The sequence below is a fragment of the Magallana gigas genome, chromosome 5 (genome assembly GCF_963853765.1).
Source record: "Magallana gigas chromosome 5, xbMagGiga1.1, whole genome shotgun sequence".
Taxonomy (NCBI): Eukaryota; Metazoa; Mollusca; class Bivalvia; order Ostreida; family Ostreidae; genus Magallana; species Magallana gigas.
The window spans coordinates 13,005,159-13,027,013 of record NC_088857.1 but is presented as its reverse complement, the minus strand read 5'-3'; the positions used below and the strand labels follow the sequence as shown (position 1 = coordinate 13,027,013).

At 33.7% G+C, this 21,855-nt stretch overlaps 1 protein-coding gene across 1 annotated transcript; it reads right to left on the bottom strand.

Annotated features, from left to right (window-relative positions):
* Window positions 1-12,965: 12,965 nt before the first annotated feature.
* Window positions 12,966-19,158, bottom strand: LOC105333988 (secreted frizzled-related protein 3). Its single transcript, XM_011437242.4, has 6 exons — window positions 18,223-19,158; window positions 16,603-16,674; window positions 15,891-15,959; window positions 14,659-14,933; window positions 14,245-14,336; window positions 12,966-14,158 (listed from the first exon to the last, which is right to left on the bottom strand). Exons 1-6 carry the CDS (start codon window positions 18,716-18,718, stop codon window positions 14,140-14,142), a joined length of 1,023 nt encoding a protein of 340 aa, XP_011435544.2. The 5' UTR covers window positions 18,719-19,158; the 3' UTR covers window positions 12,966-14,139.
* Between the last annotated feature and the right edge of the window lie 2,697 nt (window positions 19,159-21,855).

Genomic DNA, 21,855 nt, shown 5'->3' with positions numbered 1-21,855 from the left:
TATTTTTTTTTGGAAAATTAGAAGAAATGATAAGAATTGGATTGCTTAATGATTGTGACTAAGCACTTTGACACAGTTCTGCTGGGCCTGACTCGAGTACGGAGATTTTGTTTAATTTTTAATTGAGATTTGCGTTCTGGATCGATGTAAGTCTGCCTATCGTTTGAGCAATAAAATCCTTTGTACGCGCACGTTATAAAACCATATTGATTTGGAAGATCAATGACATTCACTGTTCACAATTTAGCAGAGGGATTAAGGGAAATTAACACGCAATAGGTGACCTTGATATTTTTTCAAGATTATAATAGATGAATTAAATTTAGTTCAGGTACATGTATATCGAAATTGACAAACTTTTCATTTGTAATAAACATAATAAACGTTGACTGAATTAAAAGCGGCAAAGTTTCACAGAAGTAGCCGAGTTGCGGCGCTTGTCATATTTTGAAGTGCTCAGGTTCGAATCCTCTGAACAACAAACCAAGTCCACATGAAGACCGTAGTTCATTTTGTTGTGACATCAAATATTGCTTTACAAAGGTGTGAGCACAACCAAGATATCATTAATTCCAATGGTAATTGGAGCGAAAAGGACGTTTTATGGATGAAATACATTTAAAAAAAAAAAATTTAATTCAGGGAGGTATATACGTCACTGTTTAATCACGGCCCATGGCTCTAAGGTGGCTTTAATAAAGGTTCGAAATAATGGAAAAAAATAACTGTTAATTTTCTTTTTTGTTTAATTTGAATGGCCCAAAAAAAATTGTGTCTTGAAAAGTACAAGTTCAAATATCTAGATATCAAGAAATAAAAAAAAACCTTACATGTACATCCAAGTTGATCCATACTTGGATGTATTGAAGGTACCCGGGACACACCTGCCCCGCCCTTTTAGATGTACACAGTATCTTGAAAACTGAGATTATTGAGATCCAAACTCTTTACATTATGTACCTTTTTATGAGCGTTTCCTTCTGTATGACCCATTTATTAGACCATAGGAATTCTCCATATTCCTGATTTAAGGCAAGTTCTTGTGTGTGTGTGTGTGTGTGTATAAATAAATATATATATGTGTGGGTGGGTGGGTGTGGGGTTCTGCTATGTTACCATTATATAGCTTCTAAAGATTTTAAAGTGAAAGCGCTTAAGCTATATTGAACGTTTTTCGTGTTTTCTTAGAGAGATATATATATATATATATATATATATATATATATATATATATATCTATCTATATATCTATATCTATATATATATATATATATATAGCCAATCTGACTTCCTCCAAGAAATAAGTATCATATGTGTTGGAAACCCACTGGCAGTCCCGCTACTTGGCCTTGTCATGCTGTAAATTTTGTGAATTTACTGCTACCCGGTAAATTCAAAATTTACAACATGACAGCGTAACAATCGTTTCTGAAGGTACGGTTTGGCATAATGGAGTTGTCTCGCTTTGCTTGATCGGCTTTTGAATTTGATTTTGAAGGTCAGTTATACCTATCTGCATGGTGAATTTCAATATTCTTAAATTATTTAAGAGTTAGGGTCTCAGATGAGTGAGGGGGTCATCGCCAGAAACACTGGGCGAGTCTGACGTACGCTTAGGGATCGTGGGTTTCTGCTGATGGGGGCTCGGATTTGCTTCTTCAGAATGGCACACAAAGATTTTGACTCTGATCTTGTTCTAATTTTGTTCGGCCCATGATGCATACTAGTGGACTCCTAAAAAAGAATTTTAGAAGAAAAAATCTTTTCATAAATAGTGCCTGCTGTTACATGCATTCCAACTTCCGGGGAGGCTATGCGCTATGCATGGTTGTAGAAACATTATTGCAAGATTTTGTTTTGATCTGTACAAATCTGTTACGAGGGTAATTAAACACAGGGAGTGACTTGGCATTAAATATGAAATTGTCTTTATGTTCTACTTTTTTTATTGGCAACACATTTCCATGCACATGAAAAGTACTGAAGTTTTTTCTCTCGAATGGCGTATTGATGAAAAGATTTATTTACTGCATAGATGTAGTAAATGTAATGAGGTATTAAATCTTGCAATATTTTGAAAATGATAATCAATGTAGTTTTTTTAATTCTAACTTTACCCGTGATAATATGCTCTGAACATTCAGAAGTAAATCTTTGAAATTTTAGAGAAATGTTATAACGTTAAAATGTCTTCAATTTTTACACGTTTGGCTCATTGTCCATTCAAAAAACCTCGGCACTTTTATGACGTTTAAGTGTAGGCGTAAAAGCTCCAAAATACGTTGTACTTCAGTCGGATAATATCAAAGAATTAGTCAGTTTACAATAAAGTGTTTAACAATTTTTGAAGCCCAATTTGTTATTCATTAACCTTGGGCATATTTGTCGATAACATTATTTCCTACATGGATATACCATTCTTTCCTCTCCTATCTGAAGAGCCACCGACAGACGATGATGCCTTTCTCTTGAACTTAAATAAACCTGAACCTAGGTATCTTGCTTTTTTACAAAGAAAACAATTGTCGACGCCATTCCAGTAGGATTTCCTTCTCGCCGCGTAACGACATCCACAGACAGGCATGGCGGATCTTGGGGGATTTTGTAATACTTGAAAGTTGAACAATACGAATTTAATTGTTTTATCTTGCGCCGATCTTTTGATGATGGCTGCATTCATTCGCGGATCTTCCGTTGGCCAGGTTCTGTTTAATAAATTCTCGTGTTTTCAATTAAAAAGGGGAAACATGAAAAACTGGTACGATATCCTTCTTGACCATTGCAATGAGTTGATGAGTGTTATTGATAAGGCATACCGCGGCCGCCCTGCAGTTTGCCTGGCGTTTAACGTAATAACAATTGATTCATCTAGTTTGCATTCTAAACTACAGAGAATAAGCAGAGATTGCAAAACAAATAACGTAGAAGACCTACTTTCTGTTTCAAAACCTCAAATCTTGTATAACTGCAGCCATCCTATTTTGTTTTGTTATGATTTTGTATATATTTATTCTGTATGTCTAATGTTTTTTCAATCAGATCCCTGGCAAAATGAAACCAAGTTTTTTCCTAGAAAGAAATCTCTGGATGACTAAAACAACACGCGCATGTGACGATATTCTTTTAGTGTCGTGCGTCTTCTGTATAAACCTGTGTCCATGTTTATGAAAGTATCTAAAGAATGTTCTAGAATATATCTTAAGATGTATACTGAAGCTATCTTAGACGTATGTGGCAACGCACTTTGAAAATATTACGCACTTTGAATTTTTTTTTCAAAGTGCGTTAAATTTTGGACAAAATCAACGCACTTTGAAAATTTTTCAAAGTGCGTTAAATTTTGAACCAAGTTAACCCACTTTGAATTTTTTTTTTCAAAGTGCGTTGACTTAGTCCCAAGATTAATGAACTTTGAAAAATTTCTTCAAAGTGCGTAATTTTTCAAAGTGCGTTGTAACAGACGTATTTTAAGTTAAGATATTTTACGCTAACTAAATTTTCTACCGAAAAATGAAATACCGACAGAATATTATGTGAAATGAAAATCTTTATACGAAAAACCAAACAATTTAAAATTTTATAGATATCAAAAAATACTTTTAATTGTGAATGTCTATCATAAAAGTACTTAAAATAGCAATCATTTTTTCAATGACCCTGTTACTAATGCAGTATTTGATCTACCAATGGCGATTATTCATTGTATTCGCGCCCATTTTGTATCACCTTCTCGTGTTCAGGTCTAAATGTATATATTTTTTAAATTCATCACAAATTTTGAATATCAGCGAGCCATGCCCACCTTACCAAGAATTAAAATTCTCCGAGACAGAGTTTCAAACACTCCTACAAGTAGTTATCATGCAAAATCGATCTCATGTAATCCAGGGAAGGGGGTGGTAATATTTAAAGCAAAGAAAGAGAGAACGTGTTTGTGCAAAGTGAAAATTTTTGGTCTTTCACCCGAAACTGATAGGTTAAACTTCACTGGTTTCAAGCAGGTTTTGCCCAGGTAAATGAAGACAATGGACTATGACTAGCTGTATATACATATGTGCATGTCAACAATTTATCAAATGTTTACTAATTTTAAATTTTATCTAGATAAACCCTATTGCCTCCAATTAGCAGATAAATGTAAATACTTTTTTCTTTAAATATAATTTGTTTTTTGTTCTCACAAATTAAGATTATTAAGATCTATACACCAATGATATTTTAATTATCATTTGTTATACATTACATTCCATCCCTATCACATAAAATTCGCCACTCATTAATTACTTGAAAAAATATTAATTACAAAAGTTCCATTTAGATCAAGACATCTTAATTTCACATTGTTGCTAAAGTAATGAAAAAGGCCTCGGACCCCCCCCCCCCCTTTCGAAGTGCAGCCCCCACCATAATTCATCCATATATTGTAAATTTTTTAAGACTCGTATAAACTACTTAATTAGGTATTTTAAGTCAATTAATCAATGCCGTATCTAATCATTACATCCAAATACATATACATATTAAACCTGTGTGCTAATTTATATCCCATATATGTCAACTCTGACATAGTGTTGTTATAAGTTTCCTCTTCTTTCAATAACTGGTGGTTCACAACCTTCATGTTTACTGTTGAGTTTGCTGTGGATAATAGCTGTTTGGATCTCTTAAAGTTAGGGTGATTTTTAAGAATTGTCGTAAGTTCGAGAAACTGTTTTAAGACTAAGATGTGTCATAAGATAAATCTGAGACCTATCTTTGTCTTACGATAGCTTCATGAACATGCCCACTGGTCGTGTTCGAATCCAGATAAGCGAATGTTCGCTTCACAATTAATTATTATCTGCGAATCTTTGCAGTTTCAAAAGTTTACACCTATAATTTAATAATCCGAGGACCACTTGCACGTGTATGGCGATTTTCCTCAGTGCCTTGCGTTTCCAGTATAAACTTGGTCATGTTCGAATCCAGCACAGCGCATGTTCTTTACGTAATCACTCTTTGCGAATCTTCGCAGTCTTTAAACTTTCACCTATAATTTGTTTTTTTTAGAAGAAAAAAAATCTATTGTGGTCAGATGAAAATTCCTTATTTCAGTTCTAGGTATAGGAAATTGGTCAATGTTGTGTTTAGCAGAGGTCACAAAACGAAAGACTCTGTATTTACTTTGATGTGGCAAAAGATCACAGAATACAAAGCCCCACGGAGAGACGAGCACAGACTTTGGTAAAGCCACGGAAATGCTTGACATCCTCATCTTCGCAGGTATTGGAATGTGACGAGAGGTCATGACCCTGTGACCCTAAACATCTGTTCAGTCGTGTTCGACATGCAATAGATCACTTGATCGTGCGAATTTTCGCAAGTTTTGGCCCTGTTCACATGATTTTCTTTGATCGTCTGCTTTGTGACTTTAGTTTTTTATTGACAGTTTATTTGAATCAAATATGTCCACGGTTTTCGGTTGGTACGTACTTCCCTTTTTCTACATATGATACGAACGTACATAACAATGTGTAGTTCTTATTAATTAAAGTAAACATTTTCACATTCCAAACTGTTTTCTCTGCGTTGTATTTTTCAGGATGACAAATTGCAGTGGTTTCAGCCGAAGGGTACCAAAAGTACCATGGAAGTCCTTCCAGGGGTTTGTGGTGAAGTTTGTCAGTATGCTGCATTATTCAGTAATAGATAGAACTCAGGTGACCGAATTTTTCTCTTTCCGGTTACATTATACAATAATTCGTACAATCGTTCCTGATTAATGTTGACACTAGTACTCAGTATTTTGTTTAAACGAATGAACAATAAATGATTCCGGTTTATTAGCATACATCTAATGCGGAGAAATAAAAATGGATGGATGTACACACTACTTCTAGCTTTCATATACGTTCGACTTTTTGATGATTCAACAAATTTAGTTAAGGCCCTCGACACACAACTTTAATGATGGCTAGAATGTTACGTGTACCAACAGAGAGTGCGCCTGCAATGCTTTTAAGTCTGAAATATTGTCATTGATGTAAAGAGAATTGGAATATCTCATATACAATAACTTTGACTTAATTCAGCCTAGAAATATTGTCACTGGAAAATTAGGGTCCAATACAACAGTGGCGAGTCAATCCAATGTTAATGATAAGTACGGACTTACAACATAACTTCCAGGAAGGCGTGCATTGCAAGATGTCGGGACTTGTCAATTGAGAGAAAGAAACACGTTCATAAATACACCTAGTTTTGTTACGCTCAACTTCCTTAAAATGACTTAAAAGAATGGTGTTTCAATGTTGCTATGATAAAAACAAATATGGAAAGAGGTAGGATGGATGTATGTATGGAGTTCGATCGAAACATCAGAGCAGCGATTTGTATCTGATAATCTATTTAACTGAACAAGTTGTTCATTTCTAAGACGGTCTATTTATTGAATTATCTCTGTATTTGCGGTTTCGAATTAGTTCTGTGTGATTGGTCACCTTTCGACCTCCCACCATGACAAAAATATATTATTGCAAGTCCTTCATATTAAACTAATGAATAAACGAAATAATAAGAAATAGTTGTGGGCCCAAAGTGCACGTACATACAAAACATATATCAAAGATTCATTATCATTATCTTACGAATTAATCGGTTTTTGAAATTTTTCTTGACTGTCGTTTAAGAATATTTTTTGTACAACACGTGCTGCTGAATTCATTGCGTGAATGCTATTATGAAGAGGTAGTCCTATCTTCGAAACTATCTTAATAATCTGACAGAAGCCCATCAAACTCTCAATGCTAAACCACAGAAGAATTTGACTTGGGAGTTTTTAGACCACCAATAACTACAAAACAACCAGGTACTCTGTAACTGCGAGATCACGTGTTTAATAAATAATGGGTATTTTTCACGCATAATTTTGGACTAATTTGGGACTAAATAACTTACAAATGAACTAACCTCCAAAAGGGTAGCACAGACTTGCTTCTAACGATAGCGGTTCTAAAAATACTTATACAAAAGCCTTATCGATGATTTAAAGCTCAAAGGTGTCCGAGATGATTAATCAAAATATCTTCTGTTTTGGGGGATACCAATCATAATTATCTATTGTCTCGCTTTGAACTTTGAACCAATAAATAACATAACAATGAGGTTGCTACACATCAAACAAATAAAGATGTAGGTCATGTACCCAAAAATACCCCCATCCTTTTGTTGCCAGTCACGCCTTCGTTTTGCAACAACCGTTCCTCTGATGATTCGATCGTCATACAGATAAATTGTTTGCAATATAATATATTTTTCGAAATAATAAAAAATTCATTGTTTTGTCGGTCCATCTAATACGTTTTTCCGCCTACTTAGTTAAACCCGACCCCGACCGAGTCAAACACCTTGCAAATCCGACCTCGAAGCTGTCTTCCTTTGCTTTGTCTCTGAAGCATGAGTAGAGTAACTTTGTCAATTTGATGACAGGTCTTCTTTTGTCTTGAATATTGTGGTGGGAGAATGGATGTACTCGTGCCACCCACAGAGGAGTCCAATGTTGAAATCGCATCATTTTTGTTTTTAAATGAACCCCCTCTCATGAGTACGTTGTTTAACCTTACAACTCTGTTATGAAGGGGAAAATGCGTTGTGATGTCGTGATACAAATTGCCAGTTGATTAAGCTTATATTGAGATTAATCGTCTCAAATATTTCCTTGCTTGCTCTTCCAGATTATCAGTAACCTTAGAATGAATAACGCACATATTTTTCACCACGTTCGGTTGTTAGTGGTTAAACATTAGCCATGCTTTTTGAAATTAGGATTAAAATGAATTTTCCCTCTCAAATTTAATGTCCGCTTCTTCTATATAAGCTGCATCACTTAAATGTTATTTATTAAAACACACGGATATTGTATTTCAAACTATTTCATGCTACATTGTATTTCTGTACTAAGTACTCTTAGTATTCTGAAAGGCCACGCCAAGCAATCTGCCAAACAAATTGTGGAGACTGGGAGCTTTTCCACGATGCAATATTATAATATTGTCTTTATTGTCATTGGGTCCATGGTTAAATGTGGACTCAAAGAATTTTCAAAATTGTCAATTTGTAAAAGACAGTAACTAAGATTTATACATTAATAAGCCATTTTATTTTGTGACGATGTGTGTTATTACTCAGCTAAATATAAGATAGGCGGTGAAAAGGACATTTGAACCTTTAGTACAGAAGAGCCCATGTACCCGTCTTAATTTTCCACTAACGTAAATTTAATACAATTTTACTGCGCCCTTGTTTAATTAGGGTTCGCACCATTTACACCAATATATTTAGCATATATTCTCAAACTACTCAGGAAGGATTTTAACAATTAAAACATATTCACAAAGTTCCATATCCCAACTTTAGTCGAAGTGGAAAGGAAATTGTTTTCGTCTTGCACGCAACAAGTTATAATGACTTTTTAGAATTTGGCTCGTCATTTGTACACCAATAAATAACGAGTTGATTCCATCCGAAATTTTTATCAATGAATCCCAGAAATGTTTACAGAGATTAAATATTTGCCATTATCTTGTTAATATGAGAAGTCTCAGCGTTTATATTTATACAATGATCCAGAATTAAACTGTCCATTTAGGAAGCACTTCGCAATACTGAATGGATCGTAAATCTTTTACAGTGCATGTAAACAAAAGAACTGATTCTACTTACTGGAATTTAATCAGATTATCTATATGTGTAATTTGAAATGGATTGACAACCGATTTTAAAGATATGAAAGTGAGTTTTTGTTTGACTTTGATGCAAAAAGATGATAATCTGTTCCCCAAGATTTGATTGATAACATTCAGTGACGTCTTTAGATAAAAATGGGCGAAAAGTATTAAAAGCAAGGTTTCTATCATAGCAGAAAAATTACACAGGAATCATAATATTCCATACATCTCGCCAAAAGGCAAAAAAGAATCAATTTGGCAAAACAAGAAAGAAAAAAATCTGTCCATTCATTTCAATTTGTAAGCGGTTTTTTTTTTAGTTGGGAGTGTTATAGTATTTGGTCCAGAACAAAATTAATTAACTGAAGGCTGCGGTTTAGCAGTCCATTCTTACAGGTGAACAAACTCTGTATAAAATACCACCATTCAATTTCCGCATATGGAAAATTCTTAAACTTTTTTGCTCCGCGTTATCAAGTACAATTCCTGCAATTATACAATAACTTGATTCAAAGTAAGACCACGGCGGGCCCCGCGCTTTGTTCCCTGTTTGCCAAGTCATGATGCACATTTTCTCATCATTATTTTGTGAAGAAGACCAGTTGGTACAGTTTTCTTCATCGAACCATTAGACGCTCCCGTCGCTATAGTAGTTCGTTATTAATGACTTTTGTTGTCACTTCAGCTCGTGTGGGTCAGATTTTAATGATTTTTCAGCCCTTTTTTCACTTTATCTTTAGGTATTACGCTTCACCCCCTTTTTCTTTGATCTCGGAGGATATGGTTATATTCTCAGTAGCAAAATGAAGAAATTTGATGACTGAAATTTCTCATGAAAGATATTGTCAACAGGGGTATTTTGCTTTCCGCGAACTCCCGCTAAGATTCTATAATGAAAAACGATGTCGGTAGCTAACAAATTGATGTAAAAATTTAATTACGAAAGCGCCTACCGAAATTTTACAAAAACTTTTGTCAACAAGGCCCCATTGTTCGGAAAATATCTTCATCTCAATTTTAATATCATAATCTTCTTTGATTAAAACATAAACACGAATAAATATCCATCGCTTATCTCTGCTTTGTGGCTACAACAAAAGGAATTTTCTTTCAGAAGCTTACAATTTTGGAATCAGATTGAAGGCCACTATCAAAGAGAATCGCACACGGAACGCCATGATTAGGCGATTAATTTTAACGCGCCATCAACAATCCACCCCCATATCCAATTTCTTGACGACATTTTATTACTCAATTTGGAAAGTCGACTTGTTAGAATTCAACAATACAGGCCAGGGGAGGGCGAATTAACAGCAAAACTCAACTTTATAAAGTATTGCAACGTAAGAACAGGCGCAATGACAAGCAGTGACTAACACGGGGTTTGATAGATTGTAGACTGATAGTGAGCAATGTTTGATGATGAAAGTGAAAGTAATATACACATTTATAGTAATATAATGCGTAACTGTTTATGATAAAGGGGAAAGTGTAAGCTATTTCGGTTATTACTTTTAGGTAATAGCACTTGGTAAATTTCAATTCTAATAAGAAAAGAATGGGTAATTCAGTATTCATCCGTACTCATGTAAAAACTAAAAATAGACAGCAAAGTATGCAGGTTTATGACATCATTAGTTACATTGTTTTTACATTATCAAGTAAATATTTACACAACAAGTAAGAACTTCGGTTAAACGTTCATACGCCAACTGAAAGGTATCGCAATGAATCTAGCTTTAGCATGCTGGAGTAGACATCATGTGACTGAAAAAGGAAGATATTCTTACCATCACATGTAATTGGAAAAATGAAAGTTATAAATGATGGCACTCTTTTGAAAGGGAAAGTAACTGTAGCATTAACTACGTGCACATATGTCATCGTCAAAATCTCAATTCCAGTAGCGCATGATTACTGAATGTGGTCAAATGCACTGGGTTTTTTTAAATACTTAAAAAAAAAAACCAGTACCTGGTTTTAACTACCGATATCTTACAACTTTTTATTTTTTTTTCTGTATTCTAAATTGATCATATTCACTTTTTCTACCACTTTTTGTATAATTACAATTTTTTCTTGCTTATGCTTATTGACACATGTATTACTATGTTGTATCATAATACTTGTATAATTATATAATTTATTAGACCCTGACATTACAATTTAATGCAAATATGTTATTGAACCTCGTGTACCATTTTATGTTATTGGTTTGAGAGAAGATTTTGAATTTAAAAATACCTTTTAATTTTTTTTTGGGAGGGGGTGGGTGGGGATGGGGTGGGGTGGGATGGAGAGTGGGTAAGAAATACCGGTCGTCAAAACTTCATTAAGCGTAATTAATTGACTACGAGCTAAATGAACACTTAAAAAATAATTATTTTTGTGCATGTACGTTAATTACGACCTAAAACAAATATTGACATCATTTTGGCCTAAATGATAAATTCAAGAAATCATTAGTAATGTGTCGAAAACAAGCTCAATTATAAGCTGTGGCTGCGATGTCTCCAGTAAAAGGAATTTGCATTATTTGCCGTTTTAATGAAAACGGACCAAATTTTTACAATCTGGACCTTAAACCCACTCTTGGCCCTGAAATTCGAAGCCATAATAGTCATTCCATCGTCGCCATTTAGCTTAATTTTGTCCCTTTAATGCGTTGATGATGATGTATGTTGTGCATTTCTAGAACAGAAATAGAGCCAGTTTGCTCTTTCAGATTAAACCTCTTCTGGTTGAAAATAGAATTTCGCATGCGATAACCTATATTGAATAAAAGTCTTATTTTGTAATTAACGCATTATAGAAAATCAGTATCAATTTGCACCCCTCTATAAAAAAAAAAACGAAAACAAATTGGACGACTTTGATTCTTTTTCTTCTAATGGCGTAAAGATAATGAAGACTTAATGTAATTTTTTTTTTTGCATTTAAATTTGTATCCGATATCTTCTCGAATCTTCAAATGTCACTTTAATTAACAATAACAAAATTTAAACATTTTAAATCAATGGATTTAAACTTTTTATTTAATTAAATAAAAAATCATTAAAAAACGAACAAAAATTACTATGTTGTAAAGTATTGTGTTTTTACTGATAATCTGTATAGTAAATATCGTTGTTACACAACAGAAGACGGACAGTTTTTATTTAAGAAATAATTCAATATCCTTCCTGACAGAAGCCACATGTATTAAGTAAAAATGCACGTTTTAAAAAGCTGTGGCGGAAGAAGAATTTCGGTAAACGGAGAGGTGTTGCAAAAGATTTGGCAATAAATCGTCAGATTAGGTCGAGCATGTTTAGGTTCATATGGTCAGCAAAAATTTCATAGGAAACAATAGCAGATTCAAAACATTTTATATTTTTGTGCTACATACGACTATCGCCTTATCATTGCGTTCCGTTTTCGAATATGAGGTGCGTGCTTCCTGGAGTTTGAAACGCGTAGGATTACAGTTTCTTGCAGAAATCTATCGTAACCCGAGAGGAGAGGAGAATAACTGTTGCAAAACAATATTCTGCTGGCCTTTGTGAAATCTTTATTTCGTAAGATTTGTCATTGAATCTAGCTGATACACTTCATGGTGCAATCCTGTTTGCTTTAAAAGGAAAATAAAAAATGACCTAATGACTGTTCATATAACGACTCACACTTTATGTAACACCAAAAATCATTTTTCATTGCATTTCTTAAACTATCATATTACTTTGAACTTTAATTTTTAAAAATTCCAACGGAAAATACGTTTTTGTGTTCAAAACTCTAGCTATAGTCTTCATTTCTTCCTTATTCTTTCAAAATACTCGATTTCAATATGATATTTTAACTCCCGCCTATTTCATATTAATGAATATATTGAATTTGTCCACAACGACCCGAAATCAAATAATAAATCCTCATATATCTTAAAAAATTCTAGCATCAAATTGCAAAATCTGCACCGACTTTATAATATGTAGATATTGAGCCTTGATTACTGTATATATTGATGTTTAATCCTTTTATAGTCAAGAACTCAACGCTGTGACACCCTAAACGTAGTTAGCCCTATACGCTAGAACTTTTGTCGAATTTTGGACAACACCCTTTCGCTAATCTAGGCATTGATAACTTCTGAAAATAGGGGTTACCATTTAGAGCAAGGCGTGCCGTTGTGTATCCCTTGTGCACCCCGAATCTCGGATTGAATTTCAGAGAAAAGACCTCGGTCAAAGTAATCTGTTTCCTTTGAAAAGAGGATAATAAATGTTTCAATTTTCAGCAGTTTATTTTTTCTTATATTCAACAAGCATATCTGTTTCAAGGTACAATATTTGAAGTCATACGATATTTTTACACATAATTTCACAGCATTTCGAGTTTCTTCGGTAGGACGTTGGTTGCATGATTTGATTCAATTTGGAAACAAAATATTGTAGGAAATATTCAACCATTACATAACTCACTATCTTTGTGCTTTAGAAAAGTGCATTTTAATAAAGATTACAATTATCAAAGCTTTAAGATTTATTGAAAGAGAGAAGTTTTATCAACTTGTCGTGAGCTTGTAAAGTGCACATTCCTTGCAAATATTGTCATATTAATACATGTTCATTTCATGACACATGTATCCGATTCATTTCAAAACATGCATAAATACAAAATCATGATGATTGTAGCTTTTCTTGAGAAAAAAGTACGCAAAATAAAAATAAAACATCAACAAGTAATATAAGTAAATTATACATAAACATGACGAAGAAAAAACAATAATAGTTGGACAATATTCTCCCAAAAATATAATTTATACACAAAAATATAGAAACATGTCTTATATATACAATAAAAGTACTCATTTACACCACACATGCGCACTTTGCATTTCGACAGATACAAATATTGCACTCCTTAACAGAAACATGTACAATTACTTCTTGGTAAATACCCCCGAAGAAGCCGAACCACAATGGGGAAAAATAAATGACATCGTCATACATGAATAAAAAGTATCGAAAACTAGTACAATTTTATTTGTAATGTAACATTAATGTTACTAAGTAACAGTAAAAACAGTAGTAAATATTCATGATTCTCCGAACGCGAACTAATAGTACAGTTTGTTTCCTCCCCAAAATAAATGCTATTTATAATGTCAATTTTCAACTATTGAAGAATGGAGAAAATCGAAAACTATAATTTATTAACTACATGTACCAGGCAATGCATTGAGAAAACAATAATGAATATGACATTCAAATTTTTCAAATGTTACAATTTACTTACAATTTGACTGCTAAACAAATCATAATTAGTTTGTACATGTGACCTCTACGACCTTAAATTAAAATTGCGCGATTATAAATTTACGGTGACATTTTTGTTTTCACGCTGCGATCTAATCCTGCAGTGTCGAACAACTCACATCCATTCTTTCAGACATGTACTATGAGTTCTTCCCTTTCCTGAAAAAGATATCAAAATAGAATTCGTTACATATGTGATTACATATTTCCATTAAAAAAAATCAATTTTTATATCAAAGGCATACCCTTTTCTTGATTTTTTGTTTCTTTTCCGACCTTTTCTACATCGTTTACTTTTGGGGTTCCTACATTTTTTCCCTTTCTTTTTATCCCAGTTCTGAAAATTAAAAGCATTGCAAACATGATTTATCATTTTAGTTGCTAGGTCACAAATCCAACACTTACAACATCCACTTCGTCCCAAACCACGGTCAAAACGTAAAGTGTACAAACCTCTTCCAAACAGAGGGGATAAGTGATAGAGTGATTACACGTATAACACTGACTAATAATGCGAGTTAATGATGTGACATTAAAAAGGGGGGGATACAAATTGACGTCACAAATCAGTATAGTTTATAAACCCTATTTACGAATTCCGGGTTGTGGCTTGAGACGATGTAACAATAATCACAGAAACGAAAGGGGCGATAACTAACCTTTAACCTTTTCACCCATTTCTTTTTCCATTTGGCTGCTAAGCAATTATCCAGAAACAGCAACCGTTGTGTAACCGCATCTTCGTACCCAATGAGCAGATACGTTCGGTTCCTGATAAGCCTCGGACATACACACGTAGAATTGGTCCACAAATCTACAGTGGCGTTCACTTTCACTTGGACTTTGCTTTCTTTGAGTACTTTCAGTACTTCAACCCTTGTGACGGTATTTGCATTGTTTATGATGCCCTGTTGCAGTATTCGGCCTTGAATGGCTACAACGAGGAGGATCATTTAATAATAAATTATGTAAAACAGACTCGTTTCAGAAATGTGTACATTATAATAACACTGTGAATATCAAAACTAATTCTTCTTTTAAAAATGAAAGCCGATAAAGAGAGAAAATGCTTTCTTAAATAAAAAATTTTAAAGTCGGCGACTAAAGTCAAGCTAAATGATAAAAATTAGCTTTTTGATTAAACGGAACATTTCTAAAAAGCAGGCCATTGGAGAAGGGTTTAGAAGGCTGTCCAGTTTTGAAATTTATCTGTCAGCTCTCTGTAGGAATCTTTGATTTTTTTTCACCTCCCTCCGTCAACGTATTACGGGGACACTTATAACGAGTGACCCGTATATAGGGTCGTGTTCACACGAGCGATGGGAATAAAAAAAAACTCCCCCCAGATTTTTATCGGTAAAGAGAAAAAACCCACATGCGTGTCTTTAATCAGTATTGATCTCCGATTCATAATGTCTCTCATGGAAAGAGAAAACGATTTCAGGATAATGTTGATGTTAAAATATTTTCGTGACCCTGGTAAACCCTTCCGCATCAAAAATGCAAATTAGAGAAAGGAGACATTGTGAGGAAAGCCTTTGTTTTGACATTTTCTATTATGAGAATACGAAACATTGCCTTTTAAAATCCACCAGGTATTCGAGGACTCCTTTTGATATTCATCGTATTTTGTCTTGTGGGGCATGTTTATTAGATACATCTGATCTCCTTCATGTTTATATAAGATTCGCGGCGGTGTGCAGATAAGTAAATGTTATCTTTCAACGGGGTCACCAATAGATATGTGAAATGGCGCATTCATGTCATTTTTCTCCAGGCATTTGCTTTAAATAACACACTCCTTGTACTAAAAAACCGAGTTGTACGTTTGATGTTATTTAAACACTTTAAACCATGTAAAATAAAACAAAAATAAAATATAAAAATTTACCAAAGTGGAATTTTCCTTTTTTGAATCTCTTACGCTTTGGCTTTGATACTTTTGGATTGCAATTGCATACTGAAATAAAAAAAATAATAAAATTGATTAAAGAATTGCGTCACATTTAATCAATTCAACACAAAAGAAATTCGGGTGATATGGTCTTCAGGTCAATGTTACACGGCCAAAATGTAAATGATATTCATAGTTGTGTACATCACTCCATAACGAACGAACAAATTTCTCAATGAAATACTTTACATGTAATAGGATTATTGAGTTAAAAATCAGGAAAACGTTTTAACTATTCTATCAAATTACCAAGAATAATAAACTGATAGTTTATGTCGCCAAGATAAAGATTAATAATACTCGTATTTGTTCTCAAAGTTTCCAATTCAAAACATATAACCGATGTATTCATTTGTCTAACATCCACTAAAGATACCCACTTGATTTGCACCTTTAACTGCATAATTTTCTTATTAAAATCTTAAACAAAAACCATCTCAAAACATATTTTTATATAATTTAAACAATATTACATTGAATACTTTCAACTTTCTTTATTGCGTAAGACATACATCTTATAGCATATGATTTTTTTAAAACAGAATATGTGCAGCATATTGCATGGATTTACTAACAAAATGGTAATAGCAATGAATACTAATCAAACTGGGTATTTGACCTTCCCTTAAGACGAGTATATCCCACATACCCTTTGATCCGACGTCGGTAGGGGGTCGTTGGTTCTTTGGCTCAGGGTTCAGTTTAGGATAAAACGGCTTGTCTGTATCAAGAAAGAAAATATATCAATTAATTGACAACCTTATCTGCTTTCACTTTCAAAAACAGAATCGATGGAACTTAAAAGTAAAAAATCTCAAAAGAAAAGCGAGAGGATAAAAGCAGATTCTGATATAAAACAAATACATTTTTGGCGATCCCTGTCTTCAAAGACGCAAACAGCACTGTGATGTGCTCATGCAAAATGGGTATTTGTAATGAATTCCATTGAACTATCGCAAAATTAAAGAGGTCGACAAAAGCTATTTGTTTTACAGGTATTAAATATACCTCGGATATCGCAAGTTCTGAAGTTTGTAGTTAAAAAGGATATTGCTTATATCTTCATCAAAGGAAAGCCAAATGATGAAAAGGAAAAACGAAAATTTTCTATTTTCTGCAATTTTGCCGATGAAATTTTTGCTCAGCTGGAATCCAAATTACGACAGATACATTTCAAAAGCTCCCCAAGATACAGAAGTGATATGAACACAAAATCTAAAGCTCAGAACAGCAAGAACCTGGGTATGAGATTAATAATAATGACTGCTACGGGATAACTGTCGCAACAATCACGAGAAAGATGAAACAGTTGCTGTGGGTCAAAGATTATCCAAGGAATGGGCTCTCAAAAAGATAGCGAGAATATAAAAATAATGGTGTATCAAGAGGGTTCACAATGAAAGGAAAGGAATATGTTAATTTAAGAAAAAAATGCATTAAAGTGTAAAAGTGGTAGACCATAATTAGTCACTTTGCCAGTTTTAATGACGGGGTGTTTTTCGTTGATTATCGGTTTCAATACAAAAAGAAAAAAAAGCCACGAACGATCGTTCAAACTAAATGATAGGCCTCGGAAGAGAAATAAATCCCATAGGTCTCCAAAACCCTTCAGAGGGAATTCTTTAAAGTGTGAACGGATGAAATTGATAGGAGTGAAATTCTAATCTTCAAAGTTAGCCCGAGTTTATTTCCCCGCAACAATGGCAATTCTCAGCCATGGGTCTGGTTGGGTCTTTGCCGGTGATCAGCCGGCGCGCGAAGACTGTTGGTTCAAGAACATCAAATGAACGGTCAATATTTAGACAGGCGCAGTGTTTGAGGTCGTCAGGAGAGGTTGGGCTCCACTTGTGTTTTACTCTGGGGCTGACTCTTTGATAATATATACTTCAATCAAGGGATTATCTGTTTTATGGAATATTTAATAAGTACGATCAAAGACCCGGCTAAAAGACTTCTCACGTACACTCCAAACTTTTTAACTTTGGACTTTTTTAATGCGGCCTTTATGAATTCATAATGCGAAGAACAAATATACATTTACTATGGGTTATCAATTAAAGCGTTAAAACGTTTTATAGCAACATCTAAAAATAAAATTTAATAAACTTAAACAAATCATCATAAAAAAGTGGTAAACTTTTAAGAGAATAAATCTGCGAAAACGAAAAACAGTTACCTATATCCTTACCTGTATATCATATATTGAAGTAAATTAAACTGTACAAAGAGAAGAGCAACTGAAAAATTCAAAACATTAAAATGTACTCACTTCCGGTATCATTGCTGGTGATTTTTTTGGTTGAGGTCACAATGGCTTCTGGCGATACACAGACGCCTCGGTCATACCGCGGAAGACGAGAACAATCCAAGTAGTCCGGCCAAGAAACGTTATGAAAATTTACAATACGTTCACACCCAGCACGTGCCCGCTCGCACACGCTGCGACAAGGTGGAATGGGCTCGTGCTGAAAATTGACAGTACAAATTGGTGCGTACATAGCACAGAGAAAAAATTGAAGAACGTCGCTACAGTTTTGCTCTATGAGCTGATGAAACTGTTCAATAGCGAGATTTGCGTTTTCTTGAGAGCTATGGTGTAACAAGTTTGGCATTCGAGTCATATTGTAAGGCATGTGCTTACACAGTGGAATATCTATAGGCTCACAAGTATCGCCGGACCGACTGTTCAGATTAAAACACATGGACGGAGAAACTACACTAAGGAAACACATCTCCCATAATCCGAATTCTCTTTTCAACTTCATCCTAAAAATTCTCTCTTTTTTTTTATTTCCCAAAAATTTTACAATTAAAATCCAGATTTACATTTTTTTTGTCTTCTCCGAAAAGATTTGTTTAGTTAAAACGTCCCGGTCAGATGGCAGAATGGCCTCAGATCATAGACACTTGATGTTTAAATACTCCCAAACCAAGCGTGCACGGTATATTCAATCAAATGAAATATAATGGTCCTGTAATTAAAGGGCTGCACTTAAATTATAGAAGTTGCTTGTTCCTTGCCGTCAGTTTATTGTAAATTATGACTACACAATGCAAACAGGTAAGAAAAAAAACCAGGGGGCGGGACAAATACTACTTTACTCTTGTTATCTACCAGTCGCTCACTTCTTCGACAAATGAGAATTTCGTGCTATTACACTATCGTTAAAAAATCCCACTCCAGTAAGTAAGTTGAGTACGTTAAAGGACAAATGAAAATTTTATCAATGGGTTGTACTAGAGGAGACGGAAAGTGAAAAAAAAATGAATCAGTGTTATTTTTTTTTTTTAGTAAGGATTGCCTAATTTATAAAAAAGTCAAATTCGATAGGTATCTTAATGAAGCCAACTTCACTCCAATTTCATTATTTTATACGTAAAAAATTACAAATTTATTGAAAAATAAAACATGTATTGTTTATATTTTATTTCATAACACAGATATACAAGTTATATTAAATTATGCTAAATGATTACATTTCTTCTGAATAAATGAGAACAAATAAAAAAATTATGGATGAGAACATTCAATTTTAATTCCAATTCCAAATTCCAATGTTTATTAAAAGACAAGTAACAATTTCATGTGTACATATATAAACCACTTCCCTGTTTTGATATAGATACAATAACGATGCCACTAATCAGCTTATACCCGCTGTTTTTAACTTGCGATGTGTACATTACGGATTGTCTGCACTCAAAATACGTGAACTATTCATTTGAAGAGAATTCCTTCTCAGTTAGAGACGTGATAAAATAACAGTTAAACAAATTAACACGACATGGAGAAAACAATGATCGGTAAGTAAAGATTGTATTTCTGTCAGTGTGGCTTTGTTTGTAAATAAATACACATCTCAATAGGGGTTTCTAACAGAAATTTAAAATAACGGAGAAAGGCGAGGCGATATGAATGAAACGGTTTAGTTGTTGGAATTTCAAAAATTCAAATAATGTTGAGGGATAATGCTTTGTTAAATCAAATGTATTGTGGTGAATAATGAGTTCCCTTGGTGTTTGTAATTAGTTTTTCCTGTATTTTGTTTTGAAATAGAGTTTTTGTCAAGGAAACAGTTTCCAGGGATAGGTATAGGTATATAGCTCCGTAATGATAATCGTATAAAAGCAATGACCCGTTGTTTTTGGATTCTATTTGTAACAAAGTTAGCTGTGTACACACAACACAATGTCATCAGAATGTCTTCAGTGTTGATTAAATTTGAAATTTATTACGAAGAATAAATATTTTCAAAACAACCGCTAATAAATTTATGAATCAAAATTAAAGTCATCAATACAGAAAACAAATTATTTTACGAAAAAGTGTTTCAGAAAGGTATTAATCGGAAGATTAACAGTTAATGTCAAACGAAGATTTACGTGAACCTTTTAGCGCCATCCTTCCCTGCGTTCTACCACACAGTCTCTTAGGTATTTGGCGATTAATGCCGCTCTCTTTGTCCTTCCTTTGGCTCATTCTAACCATATACTACATTATTCAAATCCAGCTCTGAAACCCCAGCGAAGAATGTCCTTTTCTTCCTTCCACGGAAGCTATAATGGGACCAATTTTACCCTCAGCAGGATACTTACCCATGTTGAGTTTACAAGATAATTGGAGATACCCGCAAAGTATCAACTTATACCAGGTAATACGCACAGGTATTCAAGCCGCACTCGGTACATGTGAATAGAGTATATCAAATGATCGCAGTTGAGTGGGTACAGTGCGACAGAAGACATTGTGCTGTTTCCGATGGTGAAGGAAGGGGGAATGATACAATTCCTTACTAAATGAAATTAACCGATTACACTAGCTGATTACTACCTATTTGATATTTAGTTAGTCCAAAGCTCGGTTTTCAAATTAAAAGTCAACAGATGACGTTTGTCGAAGTAAATATTTTAATTATTTTCCATGCATTTAACTACAAAAATGTTCCTTTTAATTTGTTATTGATAATGCGTTATTGGAGACGTATTTTCCTCAAAAGATCGGAAAGTTTCATTATTATTTTTTGCATCCCAGAATACCACATCTAACAAGAATTACAGAACATCTCAATAGCCGAAATGAAGATTTTGAAGAAAATGTAATTTGATAAAATTGAGAATTAAAGAAGCGACATTCCGATTTCAAAATCTTAATTCTTCACGAAGGTTAAAAGAATGCATGGTTTTTCATTCAAATAGATATTTATGTACTATAACTTTAAACTAGGATTCATCCAAAAAACTGGAAAAATTTGCTTGCTATTTTGCTTCTTGCTGAAGACATTTCAAACCTTTTGATATTATTTGTTCACTTCCGAAGACTCACAATAGACTATTCTTCAGAAAGAGCGGTAACTCTCGCCTGAAGATTAGCCAACAATTTTCACATTTTTCTTCGCTAAAGAATGCATTTGAAAGAGAAAGACATCAACACCCACATCTCCAGCATTCCTGTTTCAATCCATTTTCAACTATAAAGCATATGTAAAAATGATTTTATGAAGGAATACCACACCTAATTTTAAGGTGGGATTCTTATCAGCAATGTCAAAATTATGACATTTACGTGTATCTCTTGGAATTATTCATAATGGAATACATGTATAATTAAAAAGCCCCTAAATACTTTTATAAACTGTTTTCCTGATTAGAATTCACACATTTTCAGCAACATCCAAACTTTTGCAGTTCTCAATACATTCTTTAAGCAAAAGAAGAAAATTAAATTGATTTATTCTTTAAAAGTGACAAATCTTGAGACTTTGTTTTGTTAATTCATCGTTAGCTGGGTATTATAATTATACATTTTTTAAAATTTATCTCTGCAACACTTTTTAAAACTATTTGCATGGTTATATAACAAATTATAACATTTTGGTTCCAGATAGGAAAATTTCCAGTTATA